Here is a 16,910-nt window from a genome sequence, read left to right as displayed (position 1 = left end):
CATGCATTCTTAGCAAAGTTGACAATTCTAAGTTTTAAGATAAATTTCTTCAATCTTATACCATACACTATGGCCTCAAAGCATACCACAAACTCAGCCCCTACTACACGTGAAACAGTAAGAGATTTATCTCATACTTTTCCATAAAATAATTGTACTAGATAGCAAAATATATAATCATAACTGTATTTTCTATCATTAGAGCAATTCCATAAAATAGAATCTGAATATCCAGTAACTTTAAGAGTATCAGTTTAAAGGCAACAACATAGTCCTTAATTTTTTACAAATAATTTTGCACTATTTTCACAGCTTTTAGGTCAAACATCTTTGGGTTACTTTGGCAACAGCCAATGATGTCAACTGTAAAACTGATGTTCAGCTGTATACAAGTTTGTGCAGCCATCAAATTCCTTATAACCATCATATGCATAATTTCTTTAACAACCTAATCAATTTGAGAATACTTTAAAATACTGAGCATGTCACGTTTTATTTTTAAAGCATCTATTGACTAACAATTCTACATACAAAGTCTTTCCAAACTCTATGCAAATATGCTGAGACAATCCTAATAGTTTTTATCTTCGTATTAAAATTCAATTACAATACCTATACTTACCAAAATGTCATATAAATGCATGACCATAAATATAAATATACTCTCATTGACCTTCGGATATATACATTAACAATAAATATTTTTCTTAAATCCAAAATCAATATTGGTATTATCAAATTTCAGATACAATTTTTCAAAATCTTTTACCTTTTCTAAGTACTACTTTTATTCATTTTTTGTAGATTTCAAACCTTCACTCTAAAATTATTTTCACATCTGTTTGATGTAATTCTAAATTGTAATGAGTAACTAATGTTAGAGTGATCCTGAATGAGTCCTTTCATGGTTATTACAAAATCTCTCTTTCTGATCAATACTCATTTCTGAGTAAATTTTTTATTACAAGTCTGACTTTATATCATTTAACATTGTTTTTAAAGTCAGGATCTTGTCGCCAAGACCCATTTACATTCGACTTCTTATACTTTTTAGACAATTAGATGAAATTACTAGCTTTACATTGGTTTATGGATTTCAATCAATCTTTAACGCATCGGTTTTTTACAGAATCACTTCTTTCTATAACATGTGAAAACACGTGAATTTTTATTTGTTTCTATGTCAAATTCAAATTTTAGAAATACACAATGTAGTCTAATTAAATAGCAAATTAAGAAGATTACATGAGGTTACATATTATGATGTCTTCATGGCCAATTCTTCAGTGGTGTTTCTCTGATTTGCTTGTTATTCCATGTTATCATTGAGATAATTAGAAAAAAAAAACTACAAGCATTTTCGAAGTACAAGAATGAACTTCACGACAATTACATCTCTAGTTTTTATGCTCCCACTAATTTTGCTAACTTTAAAGAATTTGACATTTCAATTTCCTCAAAATTCAAATTATAAATAGAAACAATATAGCCCAAATCGTTTGAATTTCCCGACTAATCAATAATGATAATGTACCCAATAATTATTATAGGACTTAACTTTCTTTCATTTGGGTTATAAAGTATTACTTTAACTTGACTACCCATACATGTATATGCCTTAAATAATTCCATAACTAAAAAATAAGTCATTAAAACTGCATTACTAAGAACACGATATGAGTTTTACACCATTATTTTTAAGAGTTTGTTACTTCTTTTTTTCAAGAAGTTAACGAAATAGGTCAGGATTATGGCTCAACTCTTAATATTTCTCATGACACTACTTCAATCCAATTCAATGATTTTCACCTTTCTATCTAGCTGCATTTCCTCCCCATGAGAGGTACCTCAAAAATTACCATTGGCTTGAGACTTCTTATGTAGCAAATATATATATTCATACCATGAAAATCATCTATGAAAGCAATGAGATACTTCTATCTATAAAACATTATAGAAAAAAAGGTTTACATGCGTTTATATGCATTATCTTAAGAAATTCTTTATTTCTTGTGACATATTTTCTTGATATGTTTGATTTACTTTCTTTTTATATAAATCAACACATATCTTAATATTAGAAAATCTAAATACGGAAAATCTTTTATTTACTAATCCTTACAAGTTTTCTTTGGAGATATTCTCTAACATTTTATGCTACAAATAAGATTTTTCTTCAATCATGTTTTAAACTTCTATGCCACAAATTGTAAAAGTTTTTATAAATCATTTTTCCTTCGATTCTAGTACATGCCTCATGAGTGAAAAACTTTAACTAAAATATTAATATGAAGGCATAACAAATAAAAGATTTTATTCGAAGAAAAAATTGAACCAACATAAATGATATTTTGAAATAAATTGAAACATGAACATTTATATTCAAGTTTAATCACAAAAAAGAAACTAAATAAATAAGTATAAATATTTATAGAGTTTCATGTGAAACTCATGCAAGCAAAAGAAACATGAACATTTGTACTTGAGTTTATATAACCTACAAAATAAGTATAAACATTTATAAGATTTGATTCGAGACTTATATAGAAAAAATTTACCATTCATTTTGAATCATGTCTTGTGCTTAGGGCATTTAAACCTTTATGTGTCCTTGTTTCTTTCAAAATTTAATTGACACAATTCTTGCATTTTCTTAACCATCATTTTCCTTCATTTCCCAAAAGATACAATTGTTTTTCAATACAAATTAACAAAATAAATGTATATCAATCTAACTAACTCGTTCATATTTCATCACTTTGATAAAATAATAATACATCTGAAATAAACCATTCTATATAAAAATAAGAAGATTTCACAATTTTCATTCCTAAAGTTTTGATATGTAGTAATTAATCATATCTTGGTAAACATCATAGATTTCTGACCCTTACCCATATTCTCAATAATTAATGTTAGACTTAAAATGAGTAAACCAGAATCTAGAACTACAATCATTCCCTAACGAGGTCTTAGTGTAAAACTGACATGTTCATATGTATCTAAACTAGAGTCATTTTATAGAGGAAACTCTATAACGATATTCACATATTTATTGCAAAAAAAACATTTTGATCACATTAATGTTTTAAATCATTCCGTACCGACCAGTACAACACTGTATTCAAAACCTTGCATTTGATCCATGTGCTTCAAATACAATAAAGTTGAATTATCAGTGTCATACGAAATGATTGGTATTAACAAAATCTTTAAGTTTCAAACAATCTATGCAAGGATAGAATCTCCAAAACTGCACTTGTTGCCTTCCCTAACCATCAATGGAGGAAGATCACCCAGCTTTCTTAAGAAAAGAATGGCTATTTAATTCAATAAACAACTGTCGTAGAAACTGCTATGGTGTGGAGCTCCTCCGCTGATCCCCGGAGGTCATATGGCGTGCAAAGTTTGCAATTTGTTAAAGTGGGTCTCTTCACAAGAGAAAATTGCACACGGGTGAGATTTTGATTTTGCTTTTGCTATAGTGTGATGCGGTGCAAGAGTTTTCTATGCGCTTAGGTGATGTGTCAGCTCATTATTAGTTTTTGTTAAACTCATGGCGTCAGATTTGCCGTTCCAAAGAGGAACTGTTAATTGGAACTTTGGAAGCCATAACCCTCTAGTGTTTTGCAAACCTTTTGAAACACACTGTTTATTTTAAGAGCTTTCCTACTCATCATCCCCACATATTATATACTACATTTTTTTTTTAATTTTTTTTTTGTTTTATTTTTCTTAAACTAATTGAATTATTTTACCCATTATCCATATATCACACATTTGGTAAGAGAGGAAAAAAAAAAAAGTGTTATATGCAGGGATGAATAGAATTTTTCTTGTTTTAATAAGGTCTTGGGCCTCCTTTGGGCCGGATTATCACAACAGTAACCATACTTCTCAATTTTTAATCTTAAATTTTGTCTACTACTTAAACATGGTAACATGGTGATCAGAGGAACGGTTTTCTTTTTACTGTAATACAAAGGAGGATGTAATTGTGTTCTAATCTTGGGTATGTGGATTAAAAATAACAAATTAATGGACTTTTATTCTCATAGGTGCTGTTAAAAAATTACCATAAGTATTTCATTGTAATAAATAAGTATGTTAAAAAAATAGATTATAAATCCTGCGGGATGCATTTGAAACACAATATTATTTAAAAAATAATACATAATTTCAAGCCAGCTGAGTAGTGCTCATCCTGATCACATTTTTATTTAAAATGAGATTCACATTTCTAAACATATATCACGTGTTACGTACACTTCCTTCAATTAAAACCCAAAAAACATAAAAGGTTAGGATAGAGAAATGCTTCATTTATTAAACTTTTTTTTATAAAGATAAATTTATAAATTGACATGGTTTAATATAATATATCAGATTATAAATAACTTTTTATTCTACTATATCAAATGACATCAATTTATAAAAATTTATTTTTATAAAATATTTTTATTAATCTAACATAATAGCATTATTGGGTAGCATAAAATATGACTGTGACAGACACTCGCTCTAAAGTATATAAAATTATAATAACTGTGGCTGGACATTAGCATTTGGTGACCACACATATTCCAGATCACGGATATGGGAATGGTATTTTATATGCCATACTTGGTTAATGCACAATAAATTAAAGAATAGCTCTTCTTAATTATTATATCTATGTACTACACATTTTATTTATTTTAATTTATTTGATTTTTCTTATGATAAATATATAATATATAGATAATAAGTAGAACAATTTAATTAGTTTAATAAAAATAAAAAATAATAAAAATAATAAAAAATAATTTTAAAATATATAAAATATATAATATAGAATGATGAATAGGCTACTCTAAATTGGGTAGTGATAGGCTTACTACCCATCTACTACTTGTAATGTTTTGATTTTTTTATCATTTTATTTTAAGTATTTTTTTAACATCCTTAATCATTAAGAAAAAATTAAAAAAATATATAAATTTATTAATTGTCACTTTCTTGACTATTAAGTAAAATAAAAAATTATAAAAAAAATCAAATATAAAAATAATAGTAAATGAGTAATAATCCTATCGTTTCCCCTCTAAATTAAAAGCTGCAGAATTATGTTGCGAATCCCTGTCATTAGGCGATACGTGTGCCATGATGTGACAGACTAACAATACTTGTTAAAAAACACATTAGACGGTAATGTAATGACAATTATAAAATATAATCGCTGTAAAGTTAAGCTTATAAAGAAAACGGAGTGGGTGACTAATGTGTTTTTTGTATTTAAAATTTATTTTAATTTATCTTATCTTATTATTATAATTTTTTTAAAATTTTATATAAAATATAATAAATAATTTAATTTTTTAAAATTTTAAAATAATTTTTTAAAATTTTAAAATAATTTTTTAAAATTTTTATACTAAATATAATAAATAATTTAATTTTTATTTTATTATTTAAAAATCATTTCAAACCATCTCAACTCACCTCTTAACCCCTCCTGCGAAATTAGACGTTACTGCAGTCCACCTAGACCATGTGCTGGAGCTTGTGGACTCCCATTACTAATTAGACCACTTCTCTTTCTCTTGTCTTTTTTATTTTATTTTTTTAGTAAGTAGAGAGGTCCCACACAGTTCCCAACATCCATGTACCATTCCAAATAGATTCACAGAATCCAAGCGAGGCGCATTTTAGTACACTCTCTCAGTCTGTTTTGCCATTTAATTTAGACCCACTCTCGATACCATGCTTTAAGTGTTATTCAAAGTGTGACATATATCAAGTGATCGATGTAGTTAAAATTTAGCAGTAATAAATCTTAAGGTAAAAATCATATATATATTTTTATTTTTATTTTTACTTTTACCATTTATAAAACAGCACAACTTCATCCACAGGTTTACCTAGATCAATATCAGAACCATGATGACCAAAGTTTTCAATTTTCTCTAATAAGAGTTTTGAAAATTTTGTTGTCAACTAAAATAATTAAGGTCACATTTAGATGTTAAACTGAGTTGAGATAAATTATGAGTTCTTTATAAAAAGTAATAATTTGAGATGGTGAAGTTCATTTTGTAAGACCTACCTAAGATGAGTTTAGATATTAAAATGAATTTAAATGTATTTATGAGAAGTTGAAAAAAATTATGAATCCCACATGTAAAAAAGTGTTGAGTTGAGTAATTTAAAAATTGTGTTTTTGAATATTCGTTTCAACTTAAAATTAAACTGAATTACAAACAGAACCAAAGTCAAAATGCATGATTATATCTAATAAATGACGGTGAGATGATTATTCTTTAAAATAATTCTATAATTAATCTTCCAATTAAAATCCATGCGGATCACTACATAATACATCGTGGGCCCACATTGACAATTTACTATATATCATGAGTTGTCAATTCTTTGTATCTACAATTAAGTGATGTTAGTGAAGATATATCATAATCTTATATGACATTAGCCTATGCCCTTATTGCCGTGTGAGCCTAGATAAGTTTAACACCAACCTAAATAATGCTCATCAAGTGCATGGCTTCTTGACACGTCATGTAAAATGTCCGCCGTCGATGAATAATGAATATTCCCATTCCACACGGCGCGCCTTAGCAATCCCTCCCTGCCCCCATCGCTATGCATGGCTAATGTAATGTGAGGAAGTTGGCCCCACTCACCAGCATCACTCACGAGAGCAGCCATAGCCGCCACAACCACAAAACAAAACAAAATTGCCTTAAAATCATGTGGAGTGGAGGATTCGTTGGCAACCCTTCATCTGATTGAAACCTCTGTATAGCCTCAATGCCTTTATAGTGCTATACAGTTTGCAAGCGACTCCCTACTCCCCAGGCAGCCATGGCAATTTCTTCTTATACAAAAGAGTACTTATTGGTGCTCTTTCTGTTATCTACTGCTGCTGCTTCCGCTTTCATCTTCTCTGGTATTTTCGATCCCTCGGTTCCTTCTTTCGTTCCCTCTCAATCGTCTTTTTCCTATCGAAATGAAAACAGAAAAAAGAAATCCAGATAGACCAGTTTTTGTTTATGGATATGGGACCGGTGTATATAAGAACAAGGAATATTCACACCGAGTTTGTATGTTTGACTTTGTCATTAAACAATAAAATTATTCTTTTTTGAATGGTCAGATTTGGTTATTGTATCTCATAATTCTTTTTTTGAAAAGGAAATTAATTTAACTATGATCTTACTTCGGATTGATATCGACGGTTTGTTCTGCATTGGAACCCAAGAAAGCGACAGTAATGTCGAGTTTTGAATACTGACCACGTCAATAAGTTACAGGATCTTTCTGTGTTACGATGGTGGTGATGGTGACGGTCACAATGGCAATTGGGATAATTTGATTTACATCTATCAGTTGTCATGACGATGGAAATGAATTTGTTTCGTAGATGATGCTGAAAGAAGCAGCAGGGGCGATTTGTTTCGCAAAATCCTAAGGGATGAGGCAGTGGCAAGGCTTGATGATCTTGGAAAGGTATCAAATTCGAGCCCAAACTTCAATTTCTGATGTAATTCGCCTCAAAGTACTACTGCTATTAGTAATGTTGTAATCACAACTACTGCTACTTCAGAGCTAAAACTTATGCCAGTGACTACAGTAGCAATGTGGAGTGTGTGTGTGATTTGGAGAACTAGTTTACCATCATCCCAGCTGTTAGTGGGATTCGGAAAAGATCTGGCACAGTTTAACCTCCTTGATTATTTGCTAGTATTTTGAAAATTTCCATTGAATATGTACCAAAACACCTACATGGATATATTTCTAGATTATCTACTTTTTCCGTGATAAATGATATGAAATTTATATTTGAAATTGATAGTATATTTTGAAATTAAAGTTTTTGCTTCCAAAAGGAAATCAGGAATCCACCTTTTGCAAACACGGGCCAGGTTATCAATGCCATTTTCTCACCCAATTTGGCCAGAATCTGCATCTCACCATAACATTAATCATGTCATGTGTGCCCAATAGTTGTACCCTCAACTGTCAATGTTTCTTTAAAATCTAATGACTAGCCAAATGGTTAAATTGCATTTAGAGGTGTCAGTGAATACTTCACACAGTCATCCTACTCAAATTTAAACCCAAGTCGCAGCACCAGATTATCCTTTGCTTTACTGGTTTGATTTGGATACATGTTCTATACTTTGGGTGATCTTAAATGTTAATGTTGTAGTCGGGATAAACAGGTAAGTGATGCAGATGGCTATCTTGAGAGGACGTTCATGAGCCCAGCTTCTGTGAGGGCAGGAAACATTATCCGTGGATGGATGGAGGATGCTGGCTTAAGAACGTTAGCTTTCTACCTTTTTTTCTGTTGTAAACAAGTATTTGGAAACTCAAACTGATGTTCACGTTCATTTGCAGATGGGTAGACCAGATGGGCAATGTACATGGCCGAGTGGAGGGAATGAATGCAAGTGCTGAGGCTCTGTTGATTGGATCTCACTTGGTGATGCTTTTATTTTTCCCATTTTCTCATTTTAGTTTAATCTTTACTCTGCATACAAAGGAACACACTCTAGAGAACACATTGACAAGAAAGAGAGAGTTCATCAGTATTAATTGTGGATAATCCTCCTTCATAACAGGATACTGTTGTTGATGCTGGGATATTCGATGGCTCATTGGGAATAATCAGTGCATTATCTGCACTAAAGGTTTTAAATACCAATGGGACACTGGGAAAACTAAAGCGTCCAGTTGAGGTCAGTGAAGTATCTGCTTTGAAACATTATCACGAGTGATATGATTTGTGACTGTTTGAATTTAAAGAGGAGTCTTGCCACAAGTTTACTTTGGAATGGAAAGCCCACCATTTGTCATCATTCACTAGGAGTATTTTCCGAAGTACTTACTGTCTTATCTGGACATGCATGTGAGATGATTCTGATGAAATTTTATACGATATGTGATAAAATGTGTCCAGAAACATATCCTGGGAACAATATCCCCAATCCCCCCATATAAAATAGAAGAAAACGAAGGAATAAAGGAATTGATTATTGGACATTTAACAATATAAGTGAGGTCACTGATCAAAAGCAGATTTTGTAGGACCTAATCTCTGACATGTGTGAATAGATCAGTTCTTATTTTTTTGTAATCTGATTCAGCTAGAGCTTTAATTAATGCAGACCCATTCATTTTCCTTAACTGCTTTTGCTGCACTATATTCTGTTTTTATTCTAAATTTTATATTTGAATATGTTAGATGTGGTGCCTATGGAACAATTCCGATCAAGGATGTCATAAATTTGTTACTGTTACAGGTGATTGCATTTAGTGACGAGGAGGGAGTGAGGTTTCAGTCTACTTTCTTGGGCAGTGCCGCTGTTGCTGGTATTTTACCAGTTACAGCCTTGCAAATATCTGATAAGAGGTTCCCTTGAGCAACTTGAAGCTTATAGATACTCATGATCCGGCTGTTTATTATCAATATATTCATGCATAATCCTTGTTCAGTGGTTTGACAGTGCAAGAGGCTCTTGAGAAGAACTCCATAGAAATTACAGAGAAAAACCTGTTACAGCTCAAGTATGACCCAGGATCTGTCTGGGGTTATATCGAGGTATAACAGCCTACACCAATTATCTTGAGAACAAGCCTATAGTGTATGCCCTAAAGTTCATCAATAAGCTTAGTTCTTTAAGTTTCTAGCATTCTGAATGCACATTGTGCTCCCCATATTGGTTCGATGCTGCAGATTCATATTGAACAGGGGCCTGTATTAGAATGGCTCGGGTTTCCTCTTGGTGTGGTTAAAGGCATAGCCGGACAGACACGACTGAAGGTATACAAAACAGTTCCCGTATTATTTTTCATTAAAACAACCAAAACTTTTCACAGTACAAAATTTCTCTACTGAGCAGTCCAAATATACAATTGCAGGTTATTGTGAGAGGTTCACAGGGGCATGCAGGAACCGTCCCTATGTCAATGCGTCAGGATCCCATGACAGCCGCGGCTGAACTAATTGTATTGTTGGAAAGCCTCTGTAAAAATCCTAAAGATTTTCTTAGTTATGATAGTCATTGCAACGACATAACAGTGGAATCGCTTTCCAGTTCTCTTGTCTGCACTGTTGGAGAGATATCAACATGGCCAAGTGCAAGTAATGTCATTCCTGGCCAGGTAAGAGCTTTATCAATGAAGCCCAAATTGGACTACTTTATTGTTAGCTGAAGTGAAAATGAACCTTGGATGCAGGTGACATTCACGGTGGATTTACGAGCAATGGATGACTTGGGACGTGAGGCAGTTATTTATGAATTATCTAAACAGATTTATCAAATATGTGAAAGGCGATCAGTTTCTTGTGTCATTGACCGTAAGGTGTGGGACTTTCATCTCTCTGTGAACTTCTTTCGCAACGAGAATAACCAAATAACAGAGTTTTCTGTGTACCATTTCAGCATGATGCGAATGCAGTGATTTGTGATTCTGAGTTGAGTTCTCAGCTCAAGTCTGCAGCTTATTCTGCACTCAAGAAAATGGCAGGTGAGATTCAAGAACAGATACCTGCTTTAATGAGCGGTGCAGGACATGATGCAATGGCTATGCATCACTTAACACAGGTTTGTTCTCTTTTGCTTCACTCACATTTTTCAAATCTATACCTTGTGTTTTGTGGTCATAATATGCAAAAATTGGAACAGGTTGGGATGCTTTTTGTCCGCTGTCGTGGAGGCGTAAGTCATTCCCCTGCAGAACACGTATTGGACGATGATGTTTGGGCTGCTGGTTTGGCACTCTTGGCTTTTCTAGAGACACACATGATGTAAATTATAGGGTATGTTGACATTAATGTACAGGAGAAATCATTGCGAGCCTCTATCTCTCTGCATGAAATCTTTCAATTTGATCAGGCAATTAGAGAGCCTCTCAATTCGCATTATCATCTATTGCTATATATGTTGCAAAGAATAGAACTTTATTCTTGTAAAGCCTCATCATCAATTCCTAATAAATTGATATTTTTTATCCAATTCGTTATAAAGGCAGTGATGAGTAATCAATAATAATACAATTAACACCTGTCCACGCACTTGGAATGATGGTCAATGGTCATTAAGTTAACGATGAATATCGGAAAGGAACAACAAAAATGCGTCTGCCTGTAGTGTATCCTTCGACCCTGTTATGTGTGTTTATGGTGTTTGGGAGTGGCACTCATGAAGATTACTTTTTGTTTTTGTATGCTAAGTGCACCCAATAAGAATAAAAATATCACCAAAACCATCGTGACCAAATGACACCTTATGGGTTGGTTGCAATTGACAGTTCATCTGTACAGAAAGACTGCCTAGGTCGATCAAATTAAGGCATTAGAACTATGAATAATGCTATTATGTCTATTCATTTTATTTCTTCATTTTGACCGTTCATATATTTATTTATTTTTTAATTTTTTTTAATAGTTAATAAAGAATTGGCTATTAGTTTATTTGTATTTTTTTTAATTTTTTTAAACGTTAAAAATGTTTAAGCATATTTAAAAAAAAAAAATACAATTTGTACTGGACGGCAATGGCCGGCTGCAGGCGGCATAATTGCACAACTCTTAGACCTATTATCTCGAAGGCTACAAAAAGAAATAGAAAAGATAAAACATATACAAAGGAAATCAAAAGGTGTTATGTAGACCAATAATTCGAGAAGATAATCTCGACAAGATGTTCATTTGTCTTACTAGTTTTGAATTATTTGCAAGAAAGGGACATATAGAGTTTCGTATTTGCAAGAAAGGGACATATGGAGACGTTTGGATTCGAAGATGACTTAAGATGATTTGAGATGAGCTGAGATGAATTGTGAATAGTAATGAGATGAGTTGTGAATAGTAGTGAGATTTGTGAGTTAAAGTTGTTGAATAGTAGTGAGATGAGTTGAGATGAGCTGAAATGAGCTGAGATGAGTTGAGATGAGCTGAGATCACTTACGAATCCAAACCAGTTTCGTGCTACGGGTCCCGAATTCGGGGCTCAAAACATGTCCCGAATTTTTTATTTTTTTTATTTTTTATATGTATTTTTTAATTATTATAAATATTTAAAAAAAATAAAAAATTTATAATATTATTAAAAAAAATTTTTAATATTATTAAAAAAAAAAATTTTTTATCATTTGAAAAAAAAAAAAAAAAAATCCTATTCAAAAGATCCCAAATTCGAGAACCAAAACATTTCTCTTTCGTAGAATTAGAAAGGCAAGAACTCAATGGAGAGGGGGTAGGAAAGGACACAAATTATCACAAGCCCTTGTAAGTTGCTCCTGATTTATTGTGGATGGAATCTCTTTGTGTCGAATGACATGACAGGATGATAAAGCTAGCAATCCTACGCTTGTCATCTTGCAGTCTGCCTTCAATGACCTATACATATGGTCTTCGTACGTCCAGCCAATGGGGTGCGTAATTAACAACTAAACCAATTGTTTTCCCTGTGTCACTGTCTGTTTCTCACACACATGCCCACAAAAAGGATTTCTGGGAATGTAGTATGAGTCTAACTCTAACCTCTATGTATTATATATACTTCGCGTCAATACTTAATTCTCAAAACGAAGCTAAATTATTTCCTCGATTGTGTCTTGCGCATGCCTAGTTACTTGTATCCTAACAATGATCAAGTTCCGAAGATTTTCCTGCAAATTCTTAAGCATCACTTCTCTTATTCTTCTCGTTGGGGGTCCTATCTTAGTCTCTTCAAAGTGCATATGTGAATCCCAAGAAGAAGATCGAAAAACATCCGACGCACTCAAATACAAACTAGTTGCCATGGCTTCGATCCTAGTTGCCAGTTCGCTAGGAGTTTGTCTTCCATATTTGGTAAAGAAAACATTTCTTCACCCAGAGAAAGATATTTATTTCCTTATAAAGGCCTTCGCGGCCGGGGTGATCTTGGCAACCGGGTTCATTCACGTACTTCCTGATGCTTTTGAAAGCTTGACGAGCCCATGCATTGGGGGAAATCCGTGGGGAAAGTTTCCCTTTACCGGTTTTGTAGCAATGGTGTCGGCCATTGGAACTATGATGATGGAAGCTTTTGCAACAGGGTATCAAAAGAGGTCTGAGCTTAGAAAAGCTCAGCCGGTGAACGCCGATGGGGAAAGTGATGGGGCACATGTTCATGGTCCTGCATTTGTCTCAGAGATTTCGAATTCATCTGATCTTATCCGCCACCGCATAATATCCCAGGTAAGTCGATCGAGGACTCCCTTTACCCTCTCTCTCTCTCTCTCTCTCTTCCATAATTTTGGCTGGGCACTGGCTTCTACGTTTCTATTAATTTTTTTTTTTTTTTTTACGTTAGGCCTAAAAGCATTTCTGCAATAATTTTGTTAAGAAAAAAAAAAAAAAAAGCTTGACTTCGTATAAATCAATACAATGCACAGGTTCTGGAGTTGGGTATTTTGGTTCATTCTGTTGTTATCGGGGTATCGCTTGGTGCTTCAGAAAGTCCAAAGACAATCAAGCCTCTAATAGCAGCGTTGAGTTTTCATCAATTTTTTGAGGGCATCGGACTTGGCGGATGCATCTCTCAGGTACTCTTAAAAAATATATTTTCATTTAATTATTATAATTTTTTAAAATTTTTAATTAAATAAAATATAATAAATAATTTAATTTTTTTAAATTTTAAAATAAAAATTATATAAAAAAATTATATTCTAATAATATTTTATTTAATTTTCAATTTAATTCAACTCAACTCTCGAAAGATTGGGGTAGAATACTCCTCCCTTTGTTCCTGAATTTTTAGATCCGTGACTTTCAACTGAATTTTTAGATCCGTGACTTTCAACTTTGTGGCTTTGGGTAGTCAAGCCAAGGATCGGAGCGTTACTCCAAAAAAGTGGAAGAAAACAAAGTGCTTATAGTGAAGCATATGTAATTTTTTTTCAGGCTAAATTCAAGCATCGAACCGTAGCAATTATGATACTATTCTTCTCCCTGACCACCCCAGCAGGGATAGCAGTGGGCATAGGCATTTCGAACGTCTACAAGGAAAATAGCCCTACCGCACTCATAGTTCAGGGGCTTCTCTTATCAGGATCGGCTGGAATTTTGATATACATGGCACTTGTTGATCTTCTTGCTGCTGACTTCATGAACCCCAAAATGCTAACTAACTTTAGACTTCAAATCGGAGCTAATTTAACACTCCTTCTAGGAGCCTGTTTTATGTCGCTCCTTGCCTTGGGAGACTCTTAACATTATCTTTTTTCCACTTTATATAAATCTAAATCCTATCCTTATATTTCCTTTCTGGTTTTGTTTTGTTTTATATCTTTGATGTTAGGAGAAATCTTAATAGCAATTTGGAATAACCAAATCAATTATTAAACATAAGAAATAATTCTCATATACTTTGTGTGAATCTGTTAGGAAGTGGAAGTAATTTAATAGAGAATAATCTAAAACAAAATTATACACACAAATAGTCAAGAAATTTTTACGTGGAAAACCCTTCAATACAAAAGAAAAAATCACAAGACTTAGTCCAGTTAAACCTTCCACTATCAACAATAATGTATACACAAATATTCTCTCTATATAACATTAGAGACATACAATCAACAATAATCTCAAGAAAATACTTTCTTAACAACCAAACATTATAATAGAAGAGATTTTATCAAAGAAGATGCAGTATCCGATCTCTACCGTTCAGATTGTATGGCCTTGAGTCGTAAATATGTCTACAAAATTTCAACTCGATTAGACCACAGACGACGCCGATTGAAAAGTTTGATAGAAATTGTACGCCATGTTCTGTTTTTTACAGCCTTTTTGTCTTCTTCTCTCACACGATATTTTTTTATTTTTTACACACTCTGCTAATAGCAACAGCACTTTAGTAAACCTAATTAAACCGAACCTAAACCCTCTCTTCATGGAGGCTTAATGGACGCACATGGGGCGATCCTCAATATTGGAGGAACCCACACAACATTTAATGCCAATTGCAATAATGGGCCCTAAAGATTCTGAACCTAGGTATATGTGATCTTTTACAACTGTTGGATCAATTTAAAAGTTATACATTACACGGATGGATATATAGGACATATATTTTTGTAAGATTCAAGATTAAAAGTTGCTTTTTTTACGTCTCATATATACTATATCACACCATATGAATCTTTGGTTTTACTCCAGTCCTCATTTTGGAACAGTGAGAATGACTGGGATTGCCTTTTTTTTTTTTTTTTGTGACTGGGATTGACATTCCATTGACACGTTAGTGTTTGGTTGAGTGGCTTTCGATTATAAGCTATGTTAAGGACTCTTATTGGATTTGGTAAAGTTTTAAGTCTTGTTTAGATTCAAAAAGTATCTTAATTCATTTCATTTAATATCATCTAATTATTATAAATTTTTTAAATTTATTAACAAAATATTATAAAGAATTTAACTTTTTAAAATTTTAAAATAATAATAATATTAAAAATAATAATCTAATAATATTTTATTCAACTTTCATTTCATTTCAACTCACTATCCAATATTTTGTCATTTTTTTTACATTTTGGTTACTCTATTAAAAAACTTAACCCATCTTAGATTAGACATCTAACTCTCTATAGTAATAAAACATTTTTTTTTTATCCACTTTTTCAATTGTCATATTTTTCAGATCTATAGATCATGTTTTATTTTTTTATTTAATTGTCAAATTTTTAAAAATGTACATTTCCAATTACGGTCTTATTTTATAGAATCCAACCATCCTAAGAATTATATTGCCCACGTACAATGAAAACTATAAATATTTCAATTCAATATGTATTCGGTATTATTTGAGGCGTGAAGAGAAAAATGAAATAACATTTTTAAAGCTATAGTGTTCAATAAAAGATGTTAAACTAGTGTAGCTGAAAGTCATCTTACATGTGAGATGCCTACTTTAATATAGATCAAAATGACCACGTGTTAGGCAAATAACGTTAGGTCTGATTTGGATAGAGAGATGCTTCTACGTCATCTCAATATCCATACATCAAATATTTTTTATTTTTTAATTTTTAATTTTTAATTTTTTTATCTAATCATTATCTAATTATTATAATTTTTCCAACCTTCTAAACAAAACAGAAAAAACAATCTAATTTTTTTAAATTTCAAAATAAAAATTATATTCTAATAATATTTTAATTTTATAATATTTTTATTCTTTTTTTTTTCCTCTTTCTCAAAATCACATAAAACATTTTAATTCAAACTATTTTTAACTCATATTATCTAAACTCAAATATCTTACTTATATTCATAAATTATCTCAACTTATATCATTTCAATTTACTGTTTGAAATAAAACTGAACAAATAACTAGTGGTTTTAATAATGGGGCTTTTGGGAATCAGTCTGTTTCTTTTGGGTTGATGGGCTAACGCAAGGAGCCAGCATGGTTGTCTTGTGTTTGAAGTAATAATACTTGAATATATGTTACTGTTTGCATTTACAAGCCGGAAACTTTATGCTAAAATTAAGTTTGGATACACAAATTTATCTCATCTAATTTTATTTTATTATTATAATTTTCTTAAATTTTCATATAAAAATATAATAAATAATTTCAATTTTTTCAAATCCTAAAATAAAAATAATATTAAAAAATTATATTTAACAATATTTTATTCAACTTTTAACAAAACATCTTATTTAATATCATCTGAACTCTCTATCCAAACCCACCTCCTTGAAAAATTAGAAGATTGAAGCATTTATGATCTGTATCTTATTCCTCGAATGATCGCATGTCTATGAAAGAGAGATGTTCTAAAAACGCCGATAGAAAAAATAAAATAGAACAAAAAATCAATCACACAATATAAAAATTTATGTGATTTGAGAACGTACCTACGTTCACGAAACT

The 16,910-nt window shown here is 31.8% G+C and overlaps 2 protein-coding genes across 2 annotated transcripts; both read left to right on the top strand.

Moving 5' to 3' along the window:
* Positions 1-6,736: 6,736 nt before the first annotated feature.
* LOC108982652 (allantoate deiminase 2-like) lies at positions 6,737-11,063 on the top strand. Its single transcript, XM_035687992.1, has 12 exons — positions 6,737-6,943; positions 7,418-7,503; positions 8,220-8,323; positions 8,398-8,482; positions 8,622-8,738; positions 9,303-9,412; positions 9,496-9,601; positions 9,737-9,823; positions 9,922-10,164; positions 10,240-10,365; positions 10,446-10,607; positions 10,689-11,063. Exons 1-12 carry the CDS (start codon positions 6,859-6,861, stop codon positions 10,812-10,814), a joined length of 1,437 nt encoding a protein of 478 aa, XP_035543885.1. The 5' UTR covers positions 6,737-6,858; the 3' UTR covers positions 10,815-11,063.
* A 1,381-nt stretch (positions 11,064-12,444) lies between these two features.
* LOC108984890 (zinc transporter 5-like) lies at positions 12,445-14,284 on the top strand. The gene is made up of 3 exons (XM_018956976.2): positions 12,445-13,228; positions 13,426-13,575; positions 13,937-14,284. Exons 1-3 carry the CDS (start codon positions 12,653-12,655, stop codon positions 14,243-14,245), a joined length of 1,035 nt encoding a protein of 344 aa, XP_018812521.1. The 5' UTR covers positions 12,445-12,652; the 3' UTR covers positions 14,246-14,284.
* The last annotated feature ends 2,626 nt before the right edge of the window (positions 14,285-16,910 follow it).

Source organism: Juglans regia, chromosome 3, assembly GCF_001411555.2.
Source record: "Juglans regia cultivar Chandler chromosome 3, Walnut 2.0, whole genome shotgun sequence".
Taxonomy (NCBI): Eukaryota; Viridiplantae; Streptophyta; class Magnoliopsida; order Fagales; family Juglandaceae; genus Juglans; species Juglans regia.
This window is presented reverse-complemented; position numbering and strand designations above follow the sequence as displayed.

What these genes read in the sequence shown, in the direction of transcription:
- LOC108982652 (XM_035687992.1), top strand. Translation starts at nt 6,859, where the DNA reads ATGGCAATTTCTTCTTATACAAAAGAGTACTTATTGGTGCTCTTTCTG. An exon ending in GGCTTGATGATCTTGGAAAG is followed by an intron (nt 7,504 to 8,219) that starts GTATCAAATTCG and finishes CGGGATAAACAG; the next exon opens with GTAAGTGATGCAGATGGCTA. An exon ending in TTGCAAATATCTGATAAGAG is followed by an intron (nt 9,413 to 9,495) that starts GTTCCCTTGAGC and finishes ATCCTTGTTCAG; the next exon opens with TGGTTTGACAGTGCAAGAGG.
- LOC108984890 (XM_018956976.2), top strand. Translation starts at nt 12,653, where the DNA reads ATGATCAAGTTCCGAAGATTTTCCTGCAAATTCTTAAGCATCACTTCT. An exon ending in GCCACCGCATAATATCCCAG is followed by an intron (nt 13,229 to 13,425) that starts GTAAGTCGATCG and finishes TACAATGCACAG; the next exon opens with GTTCTGGAGTTGGGTATTTT. An exon ending in TTGGCGGATGCATCTCTCAG is followed by an intron (nt 13,576 to 13,936) that starts GTACTCTTAAAA and finishes ATTTTTTTTCAG; the next exon opens with GCTAAATTCAAGCATCGAAC.